We start from the raw sequence: 21,900 nt of genomic DNA, 5'->3' as shown, positions 1-21,900 counted from the left end.
TTCCACATCTCACTGCAGCAAATTCATGTCTTACAGCAAGGTAAGCAAGTTAGAAGATAGCAGAGAAGGAAAGTCAATAACTATGATGGTGCCAGAAATTTCAGGTTTGTGTTGACTCATGGGTCCCACTGCTACAAAGTCTTCTGGAAAGAAAGTGTGTATTTCCAGAGATGAGAACACAAAACACCCCTTAAACAAAACCTAAAGAAGCAGTTTCCAAAAGGCCTCTAGAAGAGCATGTGTCATCATTCTTCTATTTCTGTCAGACTGTTCAACATGTTCACTGTTTTCTGAGCTGGCTAGTTTGTGGATGTGCTTCCCTGATCTTTGAGGGACAAGTTAGATAAGATTGGCATCATTTAGACTTCTAGGCCAACAGCCACAGCCATTAGTGAGGCCTTTGCTGCGCAGAACTGCACTGCTGGCTTATATCTGTGCCAAGCTGCATAATGAAACAGCAAATCACCTGCACCTCCTTTCCAGATGTTTTGCATAAACAGAAGCAGCTTTCTCTCTACACCTTCTTCCATCACATTTATGACTTTTCTGTGAGCACATAACCAGATCTGTGTGAATGATTGGTTATAACAGCCTGGAGCAATGGGGGGGGAAACAGCTTTTATTCTCTTGCATAAAGTTTCAAAATATGGATCAGATTGGCTGAACATTCTGAAATTCTTTCCATCCAATTGCTGGATTTGCCAGCCACTCTAAGATGTCTTTCTGAAAAAAAATGAAGACGATTTACAAATTTGTCTAGCTTGAGTAGAGACAGGTACTGTTTCCAATAGGAGGGGGAACCTTTTTTTAGAATTTTACATTACCCATTTTTAAGGTCTTATATTTAGGGATTACTTTTCATTCCAAAACAGTGGAAAATGCTCTGTATCACAGCAAAAGGTCCCTAAAAAGTGTTATCTTTAATTGCTTAAATAAGACATTATCTTATTTCTAGTATTTAATACAATCCTCTTGGAGTCCATTAGATCTTGTCCAAGTTGCTGATGATGCAAAATTCCAAAATATCTAAAAAGCAGCAAGCAACAGCACAATGATTAATAAACAAAATATGACTGGTCATCTTTATGGGTGAAACAAAGTGCCCATTGGAATAGTTATTTTTCTTACGTAGGTAAAACAAGGGGGGCAAATTTATTATCCTTACAGTGAACAACTGGTGAAATCATAACCTTCATGGTAAATGGTTCTTTGGTGAGCAAATGGAGAGGGAGAAAAATAAGTGATATAAAATCTCTATACACTTACCAAAATCTCTCTGATCAGCAGTGGAAGCTGATAGGTAATATTACTTAACAAACTGGATGTTGTGTATAGCAGCTACAGATGTGACAAAATTTTGTCAGGAGCTTTCTCTGCTCTGTATCCACACTCAGCAAAACTTTGGGAAAAAACCCAAAGAGCATTTGGAGAGTTTGTGCTGTGTGTGCTTAGCAAATTTGAAGCTTGAACAATTAGAGATGTGGTGAATGAGAACAAAAGCTGCTCTCTATATATACATGCTGCACTGAATGATCAAAAAATATTTGCCATCTGGAGAAGTCATAGATGGAAAGTGTTTGTGTGCTGAAGCAGCCATAAAATAGGAAACCTGACATTATTTTTCCTACCTTTGGCAGTGGAATTTGTCAATGTGTCCTTTATTGGGAACACATTTTAGTGTCAAGAAGACACCTGACCTTCGAAGCCTTCAACTTCTTAAAGTTATTGCCTCTCAGATGAAGGAAGAGTATATCTGTGAGCATCTGGTCTGCTGAATGCTACCAAATAGCCCAGCTTGAACCCAGAGGAAAACTGTACTCCTCCTAAGCAGTCACCAAACCCTCAGGCTAGTTCCTCCAGTAAAACCGAGCCTGTTCATTCACTTCACTGTGCCCATTACCTTTTCATACTTACCCTGATCACGTCAGCACTGAAAGCCATCAGTCATGACCACACAGTATGTCTTATTCAGCAACACCTCCGGACCAGGTCCTTCTCTGCTTAGCTTAGGAGGTGGCACATGGTTCGACACAGCCTAGGCTGCCACCAGTTCAGCAGAGGTGCAGTTCCCACGGTAGCAGTGTACACCCTCCTGTTTCACCCTGATGAGGGACTGGATCTCTGCATCAAGCACCTTAGGAACTTAGATGCTTTTGGCCTGAGAATTCTGTTTCTAGTGACAATAGTCCACTTCATGGTGGGCTGCACCAACCAGCTTCTGAAACCTGCCAGACTTCAAAGCAACAGGAAGCCAAGGCTGGACCAGATGAGCAGCCTGACAAATGGGACAAAGCATCGCTTCTTTGTCAGACTAGCCAGAGGCTTCAGGAGAGGACAGAAGGCAAGGCTGAGCTACTGCTGTGGGACAAGAGGAGCCATGGAGAAAGGGAAAAGGCAATGATGGAAGCACAAGAGAGGCTAAAAGTTCAAAATCTCATGGTTTTAGATTCACTGGAGAAGGAAGATGCCTAATACAAAATACAGGTATTTATTTTTGCAAAGTTATTCTTTGTGGGTTTGTAACAAACTTTTTGTATAACAGAAACGTTAGTGCATATAGTGTATATAGTGTATCATACAGGTCATGATTTTCCCTTGTCCTCTGCTTCCCCAAATGCAGTTTCAAGCCTGAGGATAAAAAGTCAACCCGGCAAATGTTGCAGTAGCTGCATTTATTCAGTTCTTCCCAAGGAAACCAGGTGGCTGCTTCAACCGGACTATTTCTTGTCAGAGGTCAGATTTACAAAGGAAAGGTTTACCTCAAATGACCTTAGACTTAAGACGTAATCTACTCCCCTATGTCCTTCAGCTTCTGTAGCAGCAGATTCTATATGAGTAAACAAGTCAAGATCCAGGTGTTGACACCTATAGAGAATGTTTTCAGAGCGTTACAGGACACTGCTTTATGCATAGAGACTATCTAACCTGAGTACTGGAAATAAACTTGTGTTTCTAAGATTTAGCATTAGCAGCTTTTCCATAGGAAAGGTGATATTTCAACTGGCAATTTCCAGTTGCAAATAAAATACTACAGCTGGAAAAATATACATACTGGAATTCACAAAATTCCCATGAAAACAAGAGAGGAAGTCTTCTAATTTGAAGCTGTATGTGGAAAAGACATTAGATACTGTCATAATCTGAATAGAAGCCCGATATCTTTACCCTGTGATTAATGTGGAAAAACGGTGAGTTAACGGGTAAAAATAATGTCTATATGAGCAGTCTTCAGGTTTTTATTTCATTTTCTCAGAATGTGGAACTTTAGGTACTGTAGTGGAACACATCACTGGAAAATTCAGTCTAGAAATGCTACTGTTTAAAGAGATTATCTGAGGGAAACATACGAAATCTGCTTGCTTTTTTCTCTTCCTTTCTTCATAGCAGGATTTTAAGATCACAAGGAAAGAGAGATAACACAGAATCTTTCAGGTACAGTTAAGAAACAGGTATTTAGATAAAACCTAGATAAAGATCCAGATTTTGAGATGGTAAACCAAATCCTAACCTTATAACATTCATCCTGGAGACAGGTGACTGTGAGCATCTCATCCAATAAATTGCCAGAAGAAAGTCTACAGAACCACATACAGCCTTGATTTTATTTCCTACCAATCTCAGAAGAAATGCCAGACCTTCTGATCTCATGTAAAGGAGCATGAAATCTATCCTGTGCCAACATTACAAGCAAAACCTGGGGTCCAACCAGTAATCCTGCTCAGTAACCAACAGTCAGAACTGACTGACTTCAGTAGGTTTCTGAGTCACGTATTTGGATCCTGTGGATTCTGCCAACTCCTGCAAAAGCAGTGAAATTAAATGCATACTACTCTGGGGGCTAGGAGAACACAAAACTGTTGTGGCAACTGAACAGAAACTATTGTGCACCAAGCTCGCTGAGATCTGGAAGGAAGACTTTCTTTTTTTTTTCTCACAAGAGAAACTGTGGGCATCTTGGAGAGGCTGAAATTACCAGAAGTCTGCAAGTAATCATGCCCTGGAATGACAGACTCACAGGATCAGTGGAGAAGAAGCACAGGAAGCTGAGGGCAATGCCCTGTTGCCACAAGTGGGTTTAATTGATTCAGTTACAGAAACAAAACAAAACAAAACAAAAAACACAAAAACCCCCAAACAAACAAGCAAACTAACAAAAAAAAAAACTATCAAAAAAACAATCAACAACAACAACAAAAAAAAACACTCAAAGAAAACCCCACCAAACAAAAAAAATCCAACAACAAACACCACACAAAACAAAAGTCAAGTCCAGGACCCATTAAAGCCAATGGTAAATCACAGGGTTTGGCCCTACAGTTCTACTTTGCCACTCCAGAGACACCTTACAGCAGCTTTGCAGTACCAGAAGGGGGCCTACAAGAAAGCTGGGGAGGGACTTTTTTCAAGGGCAGGTAGTGATAGGACAAGGGATAATGGTTTAAAAGTGGAAGGAGGAAGATTTAGGTTAGATATTAGGATTAAATTATTTCCTGTGAGGGCAGTGAGACACTGGAACAGGTTGCTCAGAGGAGTTGTGGATGCCCCCTCCCTGGAAGTGTTTAAGGCCAGGTTGGATGACTCTTGGATCAACCTGGTCTAGTGGGAGGTGTCCCTGTCCATGACAAGGGGTTGGAACTAGGTGATCTTTCAGGCCCCTTCCAACCGAAACCATTCTATGACTCCATGATTCTGTGATTCTTGTCGCTTTTCAGAAAATAGAGATGGCAATATTCTAATTTCTCATCAACATTCTATTGTTACTTTTTATTTTCAGGCAATCCTACAACCACATACAATTTCATTTACAGAATCAAATATTGAGCCCAGTGCAACTTTCTGGTTTGTGCTTATTATTTTTCATTTTTCTGACTGCTTATACTTACAGCTCTTAGTGGTGCTCCATTTGTTTTTTCAAGTTTTCCTACCAAGTGCCATCCGCTGCCAGTATCACTTTACCAGCACAACCCTAGGATTGTATCATACTCTCTGGTACACTCAGCTGGCTAAAGGAAATTTTCAGCTCAGTTTTAACTGTGAAGAACAGAGGTTGCTGAATAGCACGAGCAATTCCAGATGTGACAGAGTCTGGCACTCAGACCCCCTGACACAAAGTACAGCAAAGCGTTAATAGATTTTGCAAAGTAATGGACTTGAAAAAGCACAGGGGATTTAAACCATTCTTTATTGGTAGAAACTCCAGACAAGTGGGCAACTCCCAAAGGTTTTTTGTGAGAGTTTTCAGTGTCTCATGACCTATTGAATTTTGCATTTGTATTGCCCTGAGCGAACTTCTGTGGTTCTCATTACAATTTATGTATAACCTGCACTGTTTGCAGCCAAGGCCCAAAGATGAGAACAAATCTCTGTGGAGTTAAAACTGGCGAAAGGGTAATCTGACTCCAGAGGCTAACAGGAGGCAGAATAACTGGGAACAAGGCTGGCTCAGGTAAAATATAAACTGCCACCCATTAACCAGGCCGAGTGAAAACAAGACACTAGAAAACAGTCTCTGGCAAGACTACAGCTGCCACATGCTCAGGACAGTCTCTCAAAATTAGACCCATGCTGACAAAAATCTGGCTATTCCTTCATCCTATCTTGTGCCCACTCTACTAAAGCCAGGGTAATCTTCAAAGAATGCCCAGATCTTGAAAAGAGCTTTTCTGGGAGTCATATATCCTCTCAACAGTTTCCCTCCTTTAGTTCTGCTCTGTCAGGTGACAGGACTCTTCAGCCCTGTTTTTTTGGGATTTTTTTTGTTGTTTTTTTAAAATAGTTGGTTATTAGTTCTTGGAGCCAAAGACTGTGAGGGGAACGACAGATCAAACATGTAGTGAGTGTATCAGAAGTGAACTCATTCTGCTCCAAGAAATATGAGGTTTCAAACTCTAATCAAGCATCTAAGGAGGAAGCAAACAAAATCTGTGGGGTGAACAGAGCTTCCGGCATGTCCCAGATGAATTTCTGCAGCACCTGATAAACTACACCCACTCCTCAGTGTAGCAATCTGAATTTTTTCTTCAAGGAGTTCCTAATAATTTTTCTTTCCTCAGCTTTTTTTCAGCAATGGACACCCTAAAACACAGAATTGAGAAGAAAACAAAGAAACAAACAAACAAAAAACCAAAACAGCAACCACTGCATATTCTGTTTGAGACAGCAGTGACCCCAAAAAAATAAATAGGAGGGGATCACATAGCTGATAGGCCCACCAAAACCAGCAAGAGACACTATGAGGGCCATGGCAATTGGGGTGAAGGACAAAGGTTTTTTTATTGAGGTGTGTCAGACAGTGTGGGGATGACAGAAAGAGGCTAAAAATTATTTCAAGGCAGAAAACCAAAAAGGAGTGCAAAGAGTGAGAGAGAAAGGAAGAGCTGGGAATTTATCACACTGCTTTTGGGGAGCTAACGGTCAGGACTAGACTGAGGATGAAGCTGAGGATCTACTCTTTTAAGAAGGGGTCCTCAGTACAATATATGGGAAGCCATACAAGAGATATAGGAAAGCATTTCCAAAAGTAGAATACAGTGAAGGAAGCAAATCCTCCAAATTCATCTCCAGTAACTCCACACATGAAGCAAGCCTGCAGGATTTAGCTCTGATATGCCAATTCTCACACTTCCTGAGTTCAGAAAAGAACAAAAACCCAGACAAGGATTGAGCCACCTTGATGTTATTAGTCCAAGCCTCATCTCCTCAGGCTTCCCCAGACCCAGTCTCCCTTGCTCTGCTTCTGGATTTTACATCACCTCTCCCTCTTCTCCTTGGCAAGAATGAGCTCAAGGCAGCAGGTGCTGCAACGCCGCACACATGCACATTCTCCCTCCTCATAGTCAGATGCTAATTGCTGCAGCCATGCCAAGCAGATAGCTACATACCAGAAGTCACAAAGTAGAGGCACCAGGAAACAAAAACACAGCAATAATGTTTAATATCACTTCTCCTTTTTTTTTTTTTTTTTTTTTTTTTCTCAGTGCCTTAAGCAAAATGCCAGTACCTTAAAGCAGCCCCATCCTGTTTCAATGTTGAGGTATGTCAAAGGCTCAGAAGCACTGAAATTTCATGGGGCAAGCAGATCTGCTGTCTTGAAGAAGTCTTTGCTCTGCAAATCCTTTCTCTCCACATATGCTGTGGACAGTTTTTAAACAGAAGTCTTTTTGCTCTTCACCTCCTTGCCAGATCCTGACAAGATATACTAAGATACACTTACTTGCCTGTACCCACACTCAAAACACACTGTTTTCTGATAGTTTACAATATGAAATATTACGTATCTGTCAGCTTTGCAATATGATGGGTCTCCTGCCTGGTCCAGGCCAGGAGGTGTGGGACATTTACTCGCAGCTGCCTGACCAGCCAGGGAGGGCAGAGAACTCCAGGGATGGCAGAGCTAACACAAACCAACTTTATCCCACCCCACTTGAAGGGTTTGCTACAAGAAAATGTGTTAGATATTTGTTTGTTCTGGCTCCCAGTGCACAATGAGGAAGAGTTTAAGGGCAACTGATCCTACTTTTGGGGAAGAAGATGATGCAGAGTAGCCTGGCAGGCTCTTCCCACTTCATTTTCACTAAGGGGATCAGGAGGACTGAGTTTTAGAGTTACTCACTAACAGCACCAACAACCACCTCCCAACCCTAGAAACAGCTTTTATAAAGGCCCTTTGCCACTTCACCTCCTTCCCACCCCACTCCAGCAGGTTCAGATATTCCTAACATTGTGCTGGGCCCCTGGGGAGGAGCAGAGATACACGGTGGCCATGCCAGGTACTGACAGGTTTTGACATGGTTTCTGCTCACTAACCAAACCACTTGGCTCATCAGCAGGGAAAAAAGTGGTCCACAGCATCATGCAGGAGGGGGCCAAAGGCTTCTGTACTTCCCTGGAAATTCTTTCATAGACACAACGATTTCTTGCTAGGAAGCAAAAAGATCTCCAGGCAGTCTTTGTGACAGCGGGGCTCTGACAGCAGACATCATTTTGTGGATTATTGCCAAAAATTAAATGCCTGTAAAGCAAGCTGGGAAGTGTCCACTGGAGAAAGAAATCCCCCTGCCTTTCATGAGAAGTTAATAAATGTCAGAGAAAAAAATTGAAGACATAATAATTCCAGTGAGGATTAACTTTCTCTTATGGCAGCAGTGGTAGATTATTTACTGGAGATGCATTTTCCTGGCTTGTGGTTTGGTTTGGTCTTTTTCCTTAAAAACAGATCATCAAGAGGTTATGAATGAAAGGTGCATAAATTTAAAAAAAATAAATCAATTTGACACACAAAATTAAATTTCAGTGTCAAAAAGCCTGGATTTAGCTCAGGAGAAAAAAAGGCATTTCATGTAGGCACCCTGCTGCAGAAAGGAAAGCCACTGGAGATTAATGAGGAAATAAATAGGATTAATAGTTGAGGAGTAAATAGGGAGGAAGTTTGGGCCATAAGAGATTAATGCTTTTGCATTGCCCTGAGACATATGAACCAGATTGAATTTTATGGCTTTCAAGGTGAGTAGAAAGTGACGGAAGAGCAAAGAAACTTGCCAAAGAGTTTTCACCTGTAGTTGTCCTGAGACTTTTGCCCTCAGAAATGGAGAAGGTTATATATGCTAACTCTGCAGACAATATGCTAACTCTGCAGTTTTTGGTGATGAGCAGAGGAAGTCTCTACAGACAGCTTCATTGGCACATGCTTCCTTTCTTTGAGCACGAGACAACCAGTGAGGAGGACTTGGTTTTGCAGAGAAGCCACCAAACTACAACTGAATAGGCCTTAGCTAAATTGCCTTTTCAATCACATAATTAAAAGCAGCAAAGAAAAAGGCATTATCCAGTCTTTATACTCACATAACTACCTGTGCACACACATACACGCACGCAGACGCTGCCAAAAAAAATTTCCTATTTCAAAAGAAATTTACCATTCAGCTCCAGAAAAGTATTTCGACTATGGAATGTCAAAAGACTGAATAAAATTCTTGCAATCACATTTTTTATTTCTACATTGACTTCATTTTTTTTTAAATGAAACACATTTAAAATATTTTTTCTGTTTCAGATGGAATTAAATGCTTGAAATGAAGCTTAGGCAAAAAGAATTGTGTAATTATCTTTAGATCCCATATTTCAGTACCAGTTTTTCCCTATCCCTGGCTCTCTTGGTTTTCAAGTGTGTTTAACCTAAGCCACTTCATGTCCCCATCTGCCTTCTCAAGTTTGTTGTCAAGCTCTTAGGGAAAATGCCTGCTAAAATTTATCACAACATCAAAGACGTGAGTCAAATTTTGCCAATGCACTAAATTATACTTTGGACTTGGGGGAACTGATGGTGGAATTATATATTAAAGAAAGAGCTCATATTAGCCAGCAATTGTACTGTGAAGAGCTGCACAGAGATCACCCCCAGGCCATCACCTCTCCTGGTGGGCAGCTCAGCACAGTGTGACAGCCTGGCAGAGGGACAGAACAAGGTATTCCAGCCCCAATCCTGAATGTCTTGCCCTTTGTTGGTTTAAGTCATCTGCAGACTCAGCTAGTTTTGGATGGGTATTTTACAGCAAAACTATAAACCCTGAAAACAGACAACGATTATGGAAACTCGGACTACTCCATAACCACCATACCTGGGTCTCACTGGCATGGCCATACTCACAGGCCTACAGCTGAGTTTCTAATTATTCTATTCTAATTATAGAAAGGGCTGCTATGACAGTTCGTTCCTCTCAACGTCACTGTATACAGCCATTTGCCATCATCAAACCCTCTTTCTAGCAACTTTTTTCTGTAAACTGCTTACCATACCAAGATATTTCCGAACACTGCATTTTGATATATTCAGGAGGTATTACACATTCAGTGAGACTGTGTGTTTCAGGATAATTATTTCCTACTGCCAGTTTAGGGCTGGGACATTCTGGATTTATGACAGTGAGTATTTTGGGGAGGTGGATTCACCAGCCAACTGGTAGAGGTAGCCCTGCAGTGTGGAGTTAACATTTGCTTCTAAAGAAAATTGCAGCCTAGCTTAAAACAAAAGAAGTGTGGTATCACCTTCATAAAAGCAAAAAGAGGTAAACCCAGTCAGGACACCCTCACATTTTGGGGAAGCTCATTTTCAAGAGATGCAAAGTATGGGCTCAACTTCTTCAGCATGTTTGCAACTTGTGGCCCTGCGATTATTTAATGTTGCTGCACGAGTTCACAGTTGTTTCATTGCACCTCCTGAAGTGACTGCAGTTCAAGATGGAGGGGAGAGAAATGCATCTGCCTCTTCATTGGCTGCAGAGAAAGAAGACTGATTTCAGATCTTGGTGACAAAATTGTATCACATCAGGCACACAGCTGTTTAAGAGAGCAAGTGAAGGCAAGCTGAGATTTTGTCTTAGAACATGAACAAATTTACAGAAGTCAATAATATTTCATGAAAATTGCTTCTCTGGGGACACTTTTTTGCAGTGTATATCACATTTCTTAGAACAATGAGAGTTTGCCTTAAGGAATGAGTTGACTTACTGTGAAACAGCTAAAGGAAAAGAACTAGCTCATTGAAATCCCCATGCAGAGAAGCTCTAAGGGAAGGGACTCACACAAGGGTGTTTGCACAGTGCCTGGTACAATGGGTCCTAACCTGGTCATGCCCTTTGGTTGCTATTGCAGAGCAAACATTCAACAACAAAGAACTAGCAAGTAATGCTAGGGTCAAGCTCAGCTACCAAATCTACATTGTGTGCTCCCTCCATGCCTCCTCAAGCACTGAGGTAGCTGCTACCACTGCATCCCAAGGCTGGCTATAGCCAAAGGAAAAAATCTCCTCTTGGCCCCACTGTTGGTGTGTCTGGTCCCACAGGAAACACTCCCACTCAAACTCTTCAGAGTCCAAAGAATAAACTCTTGGCAGTGGAGAATACCTGCTATGCACCTTTGTGCTGCTTATGGAGAATACCCTCTGAGCAGTCAAAAAGCAGTTTAAAAAATAATTCCATGTGCATTGGTCAGTAAGGTGCACCTGTGACAACTAAGATGCAAATAACATGCCAGGTGATCTGCAGCAAATGTGACAGTTGCCCACAAAATTCCAGGAAACAAACATATAATGTTCAGTGTTGAGCCAATGCTGTGTGTGTATTTCACAGAAATATCGATTGCCAGTTGGTTCTCATCAGGACCTAAAGTACTTTTTGCTCTCGTCTTAGTAGATGACCTTTGTGGCGGCCACCAGCCCAGCCCTGCAGAGGCTCTGCTGCCTCATGGGTTGTCTTCATACAAGTGACAGCAATAGCCTAATCCAAGGCAGATGCTGCATTCCTCATTTGCATATAAAATACAGATATTCTTCATGGAATCAGAGAATGGAAGGTGACAAGCAGTGTCTGTAAGATTCTGGAGACAGCCCTGGGGCTGTCCAAGTTTGGGTGAAATCTGTTTAGTTTCAAATTTTCAGGACTTCTGTGATTTTTTAATAACTTCATGAAATGTGGGATATGTAAAGAAGACCCATGATGGCTGGAAGTAAGCAGATGCTGCTCCCCAAGCATCTAGCACACAGCACAAATGCCTCTAAGTGGCCCCACAGGCATCCATGACTTCAGCAAAACCAGGCATGAATGAGTTTGGCACACTAGAAAATCCCGCCTTAAATATTTGACATTATTGTTGACAGAGGGCTGGGAAGAAATGAAAAACACGTCGGAAAGCTCAATCTTCAAAAAAAAAATTAAAATATGTGCAATTCAGTTTTACAGTTCCATAAAAAATACAAAAGAGTCATTCACAGCTGGTGAGAAGGAAGGTCCAAGCTCTTGGTTTCAATTCCGCCACTGGCTGACATTTATAGGTTCACTTATAAACAGCACTTACATAAATCAGTCAAGACACAATTCACCCCACTCTAGCAAAGCTGACAACTATCAGGTACTTGTTGTTTCCTAAATGACAAAGTTTGAGGTGAGGAACAAGAGATGTATATGATTCTCCTATGAGTACTTAAGCTCAAAGCCAAATGTCTGGTTTGCAAAGAGTGTGAACAGCCTGCTCCAACCCAAATAAAAACCTTCAAGCTGAGAAACAGCTTTTCTGCTAGCTTGAATGCTTACATTTGCAGTAAGTACCTTCCAGTGCATTTTTCCCTGATTTAATCATAATTGTTATTCTGCTAAGATTTTTATTAATTTAATTGTGATTCTGCACTTATTGAGATGTCCAAGTAACTGTATGTACAAGCCTGTATGCATAATGCCCCCTGCCATGAAGAACTGCTAGTGGAGAACTTGGGTTGAAATATTTCTGAAGAGCACCTCACAAGACACCCAGGAACTCTGCTTACACAAAGACATTCCACACTTCATGTTGAACCTCACACAACAACCATCTAGCGTGGACCTGATGCCAGTGGCTCTCAAACACCAGTGACCAGCAGGATTACTGGTAGCTTGGAGAGCACATGGTGCTGGTCCTCCACTTCTGCTGCAAGAATAGGGACAAGAAGGCAGCAGAGAAGCAAGCACAGAACAGCAATGCAGAAGTGAGAGAAATTACTCAAGAACAAAAAAAAAACCACAAAAAACAAACCAAACAAAACCAAAAACCCCCAAACTGTGGGTCTACTTTTTCCTCAAAGCATGAGTTAAATTAAGAACAGTTGCAATTACAAAAATATTTCCTTGCAATTACTTTTCCACTTTTCCAGAATTTGCTGCAGGAACTCCATGATATCTTGGATTGAAGGAACAATCTAAACACACGAGTCACAGTTAAAAGCACAGGAGTCACAGTTAAAATTAAGGCCATGCAGCGATTGTGGAAATGTGAGTGTTCTTCAAGCATGACTTCTCTAAGGAACTAGTTCCCTGAGAGAAAACTGTCACAGAGCTGTGTCCATCTCCCTCAGGCAGGAACACCTGCCTTCCCACTCCAGGCACTTCTCATCACATTCGTTCAAATGGCAGAGAGGCAACCAGATACTCACGCTGACAAGGATGAGTTAGATGTCTCCAAAACTTATTCATTGTCCATTGTCATCAGCTATGATTTTTAGAAATGACTGTGTTCTATACCCTCCATGAGAGGAGCTGAAAAGAAAAAAGCCTGTGTAGGTTAGATACATGGACTTTGATCTTTTTAAGTGTTGGCCATTCTGAATCTCTCCATTTTCAGGAAGACAAACTCACACAGAAGAGTTGTTCACCCCCAAGACCAACAGAAGGCAAGGCACCTTTAGGCATACTATCCTCTTGAAAAACAGGAATTTATGCCCTCTAAGACATTATGGGAAACTAAGGCATGTTTTTACCATGGAGAATATCTGCATTTCGCACACAATATTTAGGTGTATATTTAGAACATAGTTTTTCACCAAAAAAATGCAAAAGGAAAATTTTCTGGCATGTACCAGCATTGCATGTCCTGGTGTAATATTAGCCACATGAAATGGTAGAATTGTGCATCCATAAAACAATAATTCTGAACAGCCCAAGGCTATGTAAGTGCATAGGAGATGAGTCTGTTCATCATGTTTTATCAGGCCTTTGAAGGCTTAATATTTAATCTCTAAAGTGCAGATTCTGTTTCTGTGATCTTGCCTCTTATGTGCAGACTACAGTCCCACATGCAGAGCTGCTTCTGTCATACTTCTGTAGACATATAGGGGATTGCTGCAAAACTACACCAGCTCTAACACAATGGCACATAGCTGTAGACTGTGCTTTCCCTAAGTGCATATGGCCACGTGCACTGAATTTTACTAAAACACATAAAAAACAGGGAGGAGTATACTTGGTAGCATTTTCAGGAAGGCATGACCAATCTCCACAAACAAGTTGCACGCGACTGTGCCTCAGAAATCTCTGCAGAGGTTTCATGGGGGCTTCCCAAGAGCAGGTTTATAAAACTGAACTAAGCATCGTTAATTTATTGCCTTTTAGGGACTTCAGATACATTTTCTAGAGGATACAGGGTTGATTTAGCTTATACTCAGCTTTGTTCCTTGGCAAAGGGGTTCCTGGGGATTTTTTAGTGGTTTTTTTTAAGCAAACAAATAAAAATACATTCTGCAGCCAAGAGAAACTGGAGACTGTTACTTATCTTTACAAGTGACAGCTTCCTTGATCAGACACAATTTAGCAAGGCAAACACAAGTTAAAGACTTGAGCCATTTCTCCTTTCCTACTTTAATCTATCAGCTTGTCCTCTAGCCTTCCCTGGTGTTGTCACTCAGGCAATTCTCATTCTCTCATCTTGCTTTTGCCCTCCCTCTTCCTCAGTCCTGAATGCTCCTCCCTCCTCACCATCTACTGAAGTACAGTGCTCAGCTGGCTTCATACCCATCATACTCCTCCTCAGTTTGTGAAGGATTCACAATGCTCCACATTCTCCACTAGCATTCACGTCTCAAAAAAATATCCCCCAAAATCAAAGCAAAGGAACTGGAATTAACTCATTCCAAAGCGTAAGAGCATCGATTTGGGCTCAGATTTTGAGCCACAAGCCAAGGTGTTTCACTACACATGGTTTCCAATCCTCTGATTTTCATCTGTGTCTCTGGGCGTCACAGCCACCTTTGTCAGACTGCTTAAAATATTTCATAACTGAGCAAGTTAACAGGAGGAAACGTTATCCCACACCCCCCTCCCTTTCCTGGCAGTAATGTGGGAGGAAAGGCAATGCTGCACGGGCAGGGATGTGGAGCTCATCCCCCTCTCCCGTGTGAGCCTTCCAAACCTAGAGCCGTGTTTTCAAAAGAAGCACTGTGCTAAAGGCGCCCGGCGTTCGGCAAGGAGGCTGCTTCTGAGCCTGGAAAAAAAGAGCAGCCCCAGCAGCTTGTTGGTTTGTTTGTTTGTTTTTACAGGGGAATACAGGTTCACTCATCATTACAATAAGCACATTCACACTTGCCCTTAGCGGGTGTGAGCCTTCCAAACCTAGAGCCGTGTATGAATGAGCCTAGTAAGAGCTACATACTGCAGAGTCTTAGTCAGTGCTTTTCAAATTTGGGTCAGTCTGAGACTCCTTGGTTAAAAAAGTATTGCCATGAGCATTGTAAATTAATATTTTACATTCCCTTGAAGTGCCTTTTGAGGAAATTAGCCTTCAGTACGGCAGCATCTCCCCTGTAAATGCAGCAAACAGAAAATACCTCTGCTGACAAAGACATCATTGTAGGTCAGGGAAGGAGAGTAAATGTTGTGAGGGAAGAACTGGACTCATTCAGCAGCTCAATCAAAGGGGCATGTGCATCCCTGCTCCCCAGCAGCACCCCAAGCTGCAGCTCTAACAGCACCCATACACTACAAAGTAGTCTTACAGACTCCTGTACACCAGGGCAGCAGTACCCCATTGCCCCCCAGACCTACTGAAATAGTTAAGGTGGAGGTGTCAGTCCCTGTTGAATATGTCACAAGGGCATCAGGACCCTTGTGTTACTGCCAGCACTGGAATCTAAACTGGGAAAGCAGCAAGAGCACGGGGCTGCTGTGGTGCTGGTTTGAATTCCAGACTTTGGACCATTTGCACGGCGTGACCAGCACTAGAGCGAGTATTTTTGGCACTGGCTGGGGAGGTTCCTCCAGAGCTGAGTGCAGCCAGTCCAACTTGGCTGGCACAAGGCAGGGCTTTTCAAAATGTCTTGTGCTCCAATCGGAAAGCAGCTGAATGCTGCTCTTCTCAGAAAAGTGCTGCCCTTGTCCTTTTCTCATGAAAGCAAACTTGGTATTCATTTGGAGCAGGCCAGAGCTATTTCAGACACGGAAGACAGCAGACACAAATCAATAGAAAAAAATAACTTCTTTTTATTTACAAAAAAAAAATCCAAATATTGGATGCTGTAAACAAAATTCACAATCTGTTCCCTCTAGAGTCTGTTTCCCATCAGCTCTTTTTCTGTCTGTGACAAAGCCTATAGTCAAAATGTTCCAAAAGAGCAATAATCCAAAGAGCAGTTTGCTGCAACAGGATGCCTTGCAGAAGGCAACAGTTGTAAGGAAATCTGAGGGAAAGCAAATCTGCACAAACTCCTACAGACTGCAGAAGCCTGCAGTGCTTTAGCCAAGCTGTCTTGAAATTTGCAGGCTTTTTTTTTTTTCTTTTTTACTATTTATTTTGTTAGCAAACCATTATTACAACAGCAAAACAGTACATTGATTTTCTTTCCTGCAAGGGAAACTCTCTGCATAAAGAAAACCATACAAAAGAATATATTGAAACAGGAGCTGAGTATGCAATTACAGTTTTTCCTTTTCTGTGCAGTTTTAGCTAACACACTTGATTTTCTCATTAAAAAAAAAAAAAAAAGCTTTTTTTTTTTTTTTTTTAAACTGGTAGGAGCTTCTGACATGATGCAAACCAAGCAACTAATAAGAGGTGTTTAGAAGATTTGTGTGAAGGCCTTTGTGCAAGATAAAAAAATATTTTAAGTGCAATAAGAGAAAATAGAAAAATATAATCTTTTTGGTCTTTAAATTGCCCTTTAATTTTTAGAAGAAGTGTTCTTGCATTTGGAAGGACAGCTACACCTAAGGAAAAAAAATAAATCTAATTTCAAAGCTCTTGGTTGTTTCACGATTGCTACTTTTAACCAAGTTTAGTGCCCTGAGGGTTAGCAGTAAATTCAGCTGTGGCACAAACAGTTTTACTGTAATCAGGTCAATGTTTTTAATCAGTTCAGCTCTTTAAAAGGGGTACTGTCTCTTGTAGCACAAGTTCTAACCTTACATCTGATTGGATGGGAAAAATGAAGTCTACAAAGCAAGAACATGGTCGTTAACTTTAAAAGTACCAGTGTGCTGAAGAGAAGGGGAAAAATAAGTTTTAAAAAGTCAAGACTTCATGGAGAGGAAGGTGTGCAAACCACAGAAATAAACCAGCTTTGAAAAGGGCTTCTTATTTTACTCTTGGCCTGAACTCACGCCTTCTTCCCACCTCTAACACCAGGCACCTTTTAAGCTACCAGTCACAAATACAACAAAGCTCCACCAGTTCCACCACTTGATCATTAACATATGCAAAACAGATCTGGAATACCTATATAATATATATAAAAACATATTATATATGTATCAAAATGCAAACGCTGAAAGGTGCAGTTTAGCTCAGAGCCCTGCTGCATGCACTATAAGGTAACTCGCTGCTGTCAATCATTAAAAAATAAAAAACACAATAAAATTTGAGCTGAGAGGAAGTAAATCAAAACTTTCTTTCAAGCAAAGGGAAAAAACAGTCCTTCAAAGGAAAAAACACATCGGGTCATGTACTATCAGCGCGCTGCGGTTGTGGCACAGCTATAGATTCTCAAACCCTTTTAAAGAGCAGATGAGTCATTTGTTTGCTGCAAATAGTTGTGGCAAGAGAAGACCTACCACATTACCAGCTGATCCCATTTCCCCAGCCCTCCCCATAGCTTCCGATAGCAAACCCTCCCAGGAGCTGGAAGCAAGGGGAAAGAGAGGGTCAGGAACACGCAGCCAAGACCCTCAAGGGGCTTAAGGGGAACCTGGTGGATGAGAAGTCCAGTGAGAGGCTGCAGCCCATGCCAGAGGAAGGGAAGGTGGGGATGTGACCTGCAAGTCAACGCCGGGAATGGCAACGAAACAGCTTTTACATTTCCTGAAGGACTCGCAGGGAAGGTGCTTCAGTAAACAAATCAGGTTCCTGTTAAAATTGCCTCCAGAGTGAAAAGGTACAAAGCGTGACAAAAACAGATGTACCTCACTAGCTCCGCAGGGACAACACACTGCCAGGACTCCTCTCCCTGCCCCTGCCTCCTCCAACACTAGACCTGCCTGCAACCAGGCAGGGCACGGCCAGTTTCGTTCAGCCTGATTTCCCTCTTCTTTTTTTTTCCCCCTCAGAAAGAAAAAGCAAAATATCAGAGTCAAGTGTCACTTAGTCATTAGGTTTTCAAAGCCCAACAAAGAATTTAACACCTTCAGAGATGGAACTGAAGTGAAAACAACAGCGGAGGTTGCTTTTTCCCCCTGCTGGTCTTTTGGGAGAGGAAATGAAAGTGAATAGTTACTGTTCCAATGTAAAGTGATTCCATTTAAATAAAGTACAGTACTGAAATTGTAAATGCAGTGTGACAACCAGATCAAAGATGTTTAATATTTGCATAAAAATATATATATAATATATATATATAAAATATAATTTTAAGCAACCGTGCAACACTCTTAAAAATGGTTCATTTCACATTTGCTAAATTCTAGTGGTCCTGGAATGCTTAGCGCATTCTATTAAAAATACTCCTTTAAATATTAACAATTAGTGTTCAAATCACCAACTAATACAATATTCTTTAGCTGTCAGGGGATTTAAATAAAACTATCTTTGATCCACGTTCCACTGAATTACAGATCACGGAGGTATACAGTCACAACATTAGTGGGTTAAATGTCAAAATGGCATTACAGTACAAAATAGTTTAAAAAAAAAAATCAGCTAGTCATACGTTTCTCCATCTGTGGAATTATTATGGCTCACAAGCAACCCACTGAATTACTGTAATCCTTGTTCTTGCAACCAAAGACATTATCTGATTCCCACCTTATTCCTGACTGGTTCATTTACTCTAAATTTCTCAGGTGTGGGTTACAAATTCACTGCAAGGTGCCCACTGTCCTATGACAACCTCTTACAAACTGGAAAATACATAGTACTTTATTTAAACATTCCTTAATTGCTACATTTTTCTAGACCACATTAATATATATTGTGTGTGTATATATATAGATATACACTTATAACATGTACATATATACACACACAAACATATATACACACATACACACACGTACCTAGGATAACAGCACACCGACATAACATTAACTCTATACAGGTATTTGCCAAGAAAAAAAAAAAATAGGGCATTTCCTCCACCACTTATTCACAAGCTTATGGGGTTTTGTTTTTAATCCTTGTGTCCCTGATAAAATAAAATGCATGGTTAAACCACAAAACTATATCTTATTCTCACTTCAAATTTTATGAAGGCATCAGGCACTTTTGATTACTGTTGGTGTGTACAAATATAGCAACAATCTTTTTCTTTTCTTTTATATATATATATGTATATATATACTCTACTGTATCTTCTCTGCTCGGATAACTTATTTGAGAAATCTTTGGTCCTTGAGTATATTCTGTTTGCCACAGCTGGTTTTCCTGCATTCTCACATTTTTAAAATGTGAGGCACGCACACAGCTGGAAATAATGGACTTTGTCATCGTACAAGTTTCTGTTTTCATAACTGTACCAATCCACTACTGTTCATTTGGAGCAAGCTGTTTCTAGTAAAGCATTCTAGTCAAGCAAGCTATACATTCTACATGGTCAATCCACAGACGGCACTTGCTGCAAGCCCCAAATGCAGTAATTCCAATATACATTTTTATTCAGCTTATCTCTGCTTTATGCCTCTAACTTTTAATTCCTGAATATATATAGAATTCTTTTTTGTGAATTTTTTCTTTTTGTTGTTTTTTTTTTGTTTGTTTTGTTTCTTTCATAGTCTCCCTTTTGCAGATCCCATTCTAGAGTAAGAATAAAAATAAAAGAAAATAAGGCTTTCCCACCTTCTCTATGCCAAAGCTATGGGAGCAGATACTGCCAACCCATATTGTCATCAAGCATTCCTCCCTCGTTTATTTCAGGGGAAGCTGGTTGCTTTTAATGACAGGCCTCTTGTGCTCTGGGGTAGGATCCAATTATTCTGGGGTACTTTCTCGATCATGCTCCCATTATTTATTAGAAGAACCACAAGCTTTTCCCAAGCTTGAAAACTAGAGCAGATCATCATCATTGCACAAAACACCCCATTTCAAAGGGACGCGTCGCCCCTTCCTACGTCTTAGGAAACGTTCTTCCCACCGGATCTACTAATTTCAGTCCTTAATTACAGGGCAGCCAAGTAGAGTATGTGTGCTGCTGGCAGGGAAACACCGTCTGAACCTGGGCAATATAGTAATTGCTGAAGTTGGCATCTGCTACGTATGGGGCTGGCTGGTAATAGCAGGTGACATTGGCCACATTGGGGATGATATTTTGCTCAGCTAGGACCCGGATGGCCAGCATGGTGATCAGATTCAGAGTCTGTCTTCTCTCATGTCCCATCAGGCACACTGTGCTCTCATTCACCACACCATGAAGGGTCATGAGATAGTCATACTTGCGGTCCTCTAATCCCACAAAGTGGTTCTGCAAGTAGGACTCCAGCTTTCTCTGCTGTTCTCCAATGTCTGAGAAGTCAATGAAAAACCTCGAACACATGTATCTCTGCAGGGACTTTATCTCGGATTCGGAGGCAGCCCTAAAGCCCCTTACCAAAAGGTTGCAGTACTTCAGAAGACCACCTCCTCTGATTTCTTCTGGGTTTCTGGTAGCGATTACCTTGTTGCAGAGGTGATCAAAGGCTTCCTGGAAATCCCCATAGACACTCTCACCAATGATAGTCGGGTGAAAAGTTTCAGTCATTGGATTCTCTGAGCACTCATAAAAAAGCAAGAGGGAGTCCAGCTTGATTTGAAAAGAATCAACACTGAATTCAAACTGCCGCCTCAGAGAGTCCACAAATTTCAGCTCCACGTTTTTGCCACTGTTGTTGGACAGGGAGATGAGACTCCATCGGTCTGAATCATTGCATACTTTTACCATTTTCTGCACATAAGCCTCCTGTAGTTGGAAAGACAAAAAGAGCAAATGAAGACGTGGATGCAAGAAATGTCCCATTTGCTGCATTTGTTCACATCCATTCCTCGCCCCTCGCCCCTCCCCCCCCCGTCCTTGTGTCTCATAAAAGATTTCACGGAGCCTGCAGAAGCAAACCAGAGATGAAACGCTCAACGTGAGAGCCTGAAGTGCTGTCATTGCAAGGGGATGACAGGGAAGGGTGTTCTGCTGAGACTGTCTCGTGCAAAGGAAGCACAGGGTAACACTGCTTCTTTCAATCACTTCTAAATACGTCTACACATGAAGCCCACGGCACACACGCCAAATATCCCTGCACACAAAAGGTCACGGCTATGATCTGATAAGAAATCTTTTTAATCGCCTTCCACTTCCCTCCCCGCAAAATAATAATAAAAAAATAAACAAACAACCAAAAACAACTTAGCAAGTGTTCACTCCTCTCAATCCTCCTCTTTCAGCGCAGGTTCTACCACTCCGCCCCATATTTAAAAAAAAAAAAAAAATCCCTCTAAAAAAAAAACCCACACTAATCTGAAAGGCATTTGGCATTCAGCCCAATGAAGTGGAGTGGAGAGAAATGGCTCGGAGAGGACGGAATGCGCCTCGCTCTCCGCTGGGGCACGCAGCACACGACAGAGTGTGCTGCCCTGCAGACGGTGCTTCCTTCTTGCAGACACTAAAGCCATCTAACCTCCCAGCAGCCACACCGGGAACCGGGAGGGCAAACCGAGCTGCCGCAGTGCGAGATTTGCAGCGCCTTGAAAACACACACACACACGCACCAGGTAACTCAACGCTCCCAGCAAATCAAGCGAGAGAGAGGGAGAAAAGACTAATTAATCCTGAGAAGCCCAGGCCAGGTCGCTTTATTACAAACTCCTCCTCGGTTTTACGCGTGCGGTGAAAAAAACCACTAACGGTCCCTGTGGGCATCGGGGGGAGCTGCGTCCCGCAGGGAACCCCTCCGTCCCCGGGGGGAAGGTGCCCAGCTCCCCCCGGGCAGGAGCGCGCACACCTGCCCGCTCTGGGCGCCGGGCAGGCTTACCTTGAGGGTGAGCGGCGTGATCTTCTCCTTGTTCACCCCCTCGGGCAAGAAATCCAAGAGGCAGTCCAAGACCACGTCCTTCACAGTCTGAAACTCGGCTTCCCCTTTGAGGTCAGCGCAGAAGATGAGGTCCAAGTCCTTGTAGCCCAGGCCGCTGTCCTGGTGCAGGACGTGGCTGGCGGCC

At 41.9% G+C, this 21,900-nt stretch overlaps 1 protein-coding gene across 1 annotated transcript in view; it reads right to left on the bottom strand.

Moving 5' to 3' along the window:
* Positions 1 to 18,055: 18,055 nt before the first annotated feature.
* Positions 18,056 to 21,900, bottom strand: part of FAM46A (family with sequence similarity 46, member A) — a 4,827-nt gene continuing 982 nt past the window's right edge. The window contains exons 2-3 of the mRNA XM_010003170.1: positions 21,717 to 21,899; positions 18,056 to 20,653 (exon numbers count right to left, since the gene is read on the bottom strand). Of these exons, the coding sequence (XP_010001472.1) occupies positions 19,874 to 20,653; positions 21,717 to 21,899 (963 nt within the window). The 3' untranslated portion in view covers positions 18,056 to 19,873. The remainder of the gene's footprint in view (positions 20,654 to 21,716; position 21,900) is intronic.

Source organism: Chaetura pelagica, unplaced genomic scaffold, assembly GCF_000747805.2.
Source record: "Chaetura pelagica isolate M959 unplaced genomic scaffold, ChaPel_1.0 scaffold170, whole genome shotgun sequence".
NCBI classification, from domain to species: Eukaryota; Metazoa; Chordata; class Aves; order Apodiformes; family Apodidae; genus Chaetura; species Chaetura pelagica.
The sequence above is the reverse complement of the archived record's forward strand: the minus strand, read 5'-3'. Positions and strand labels throughout refer to the sequence as shown.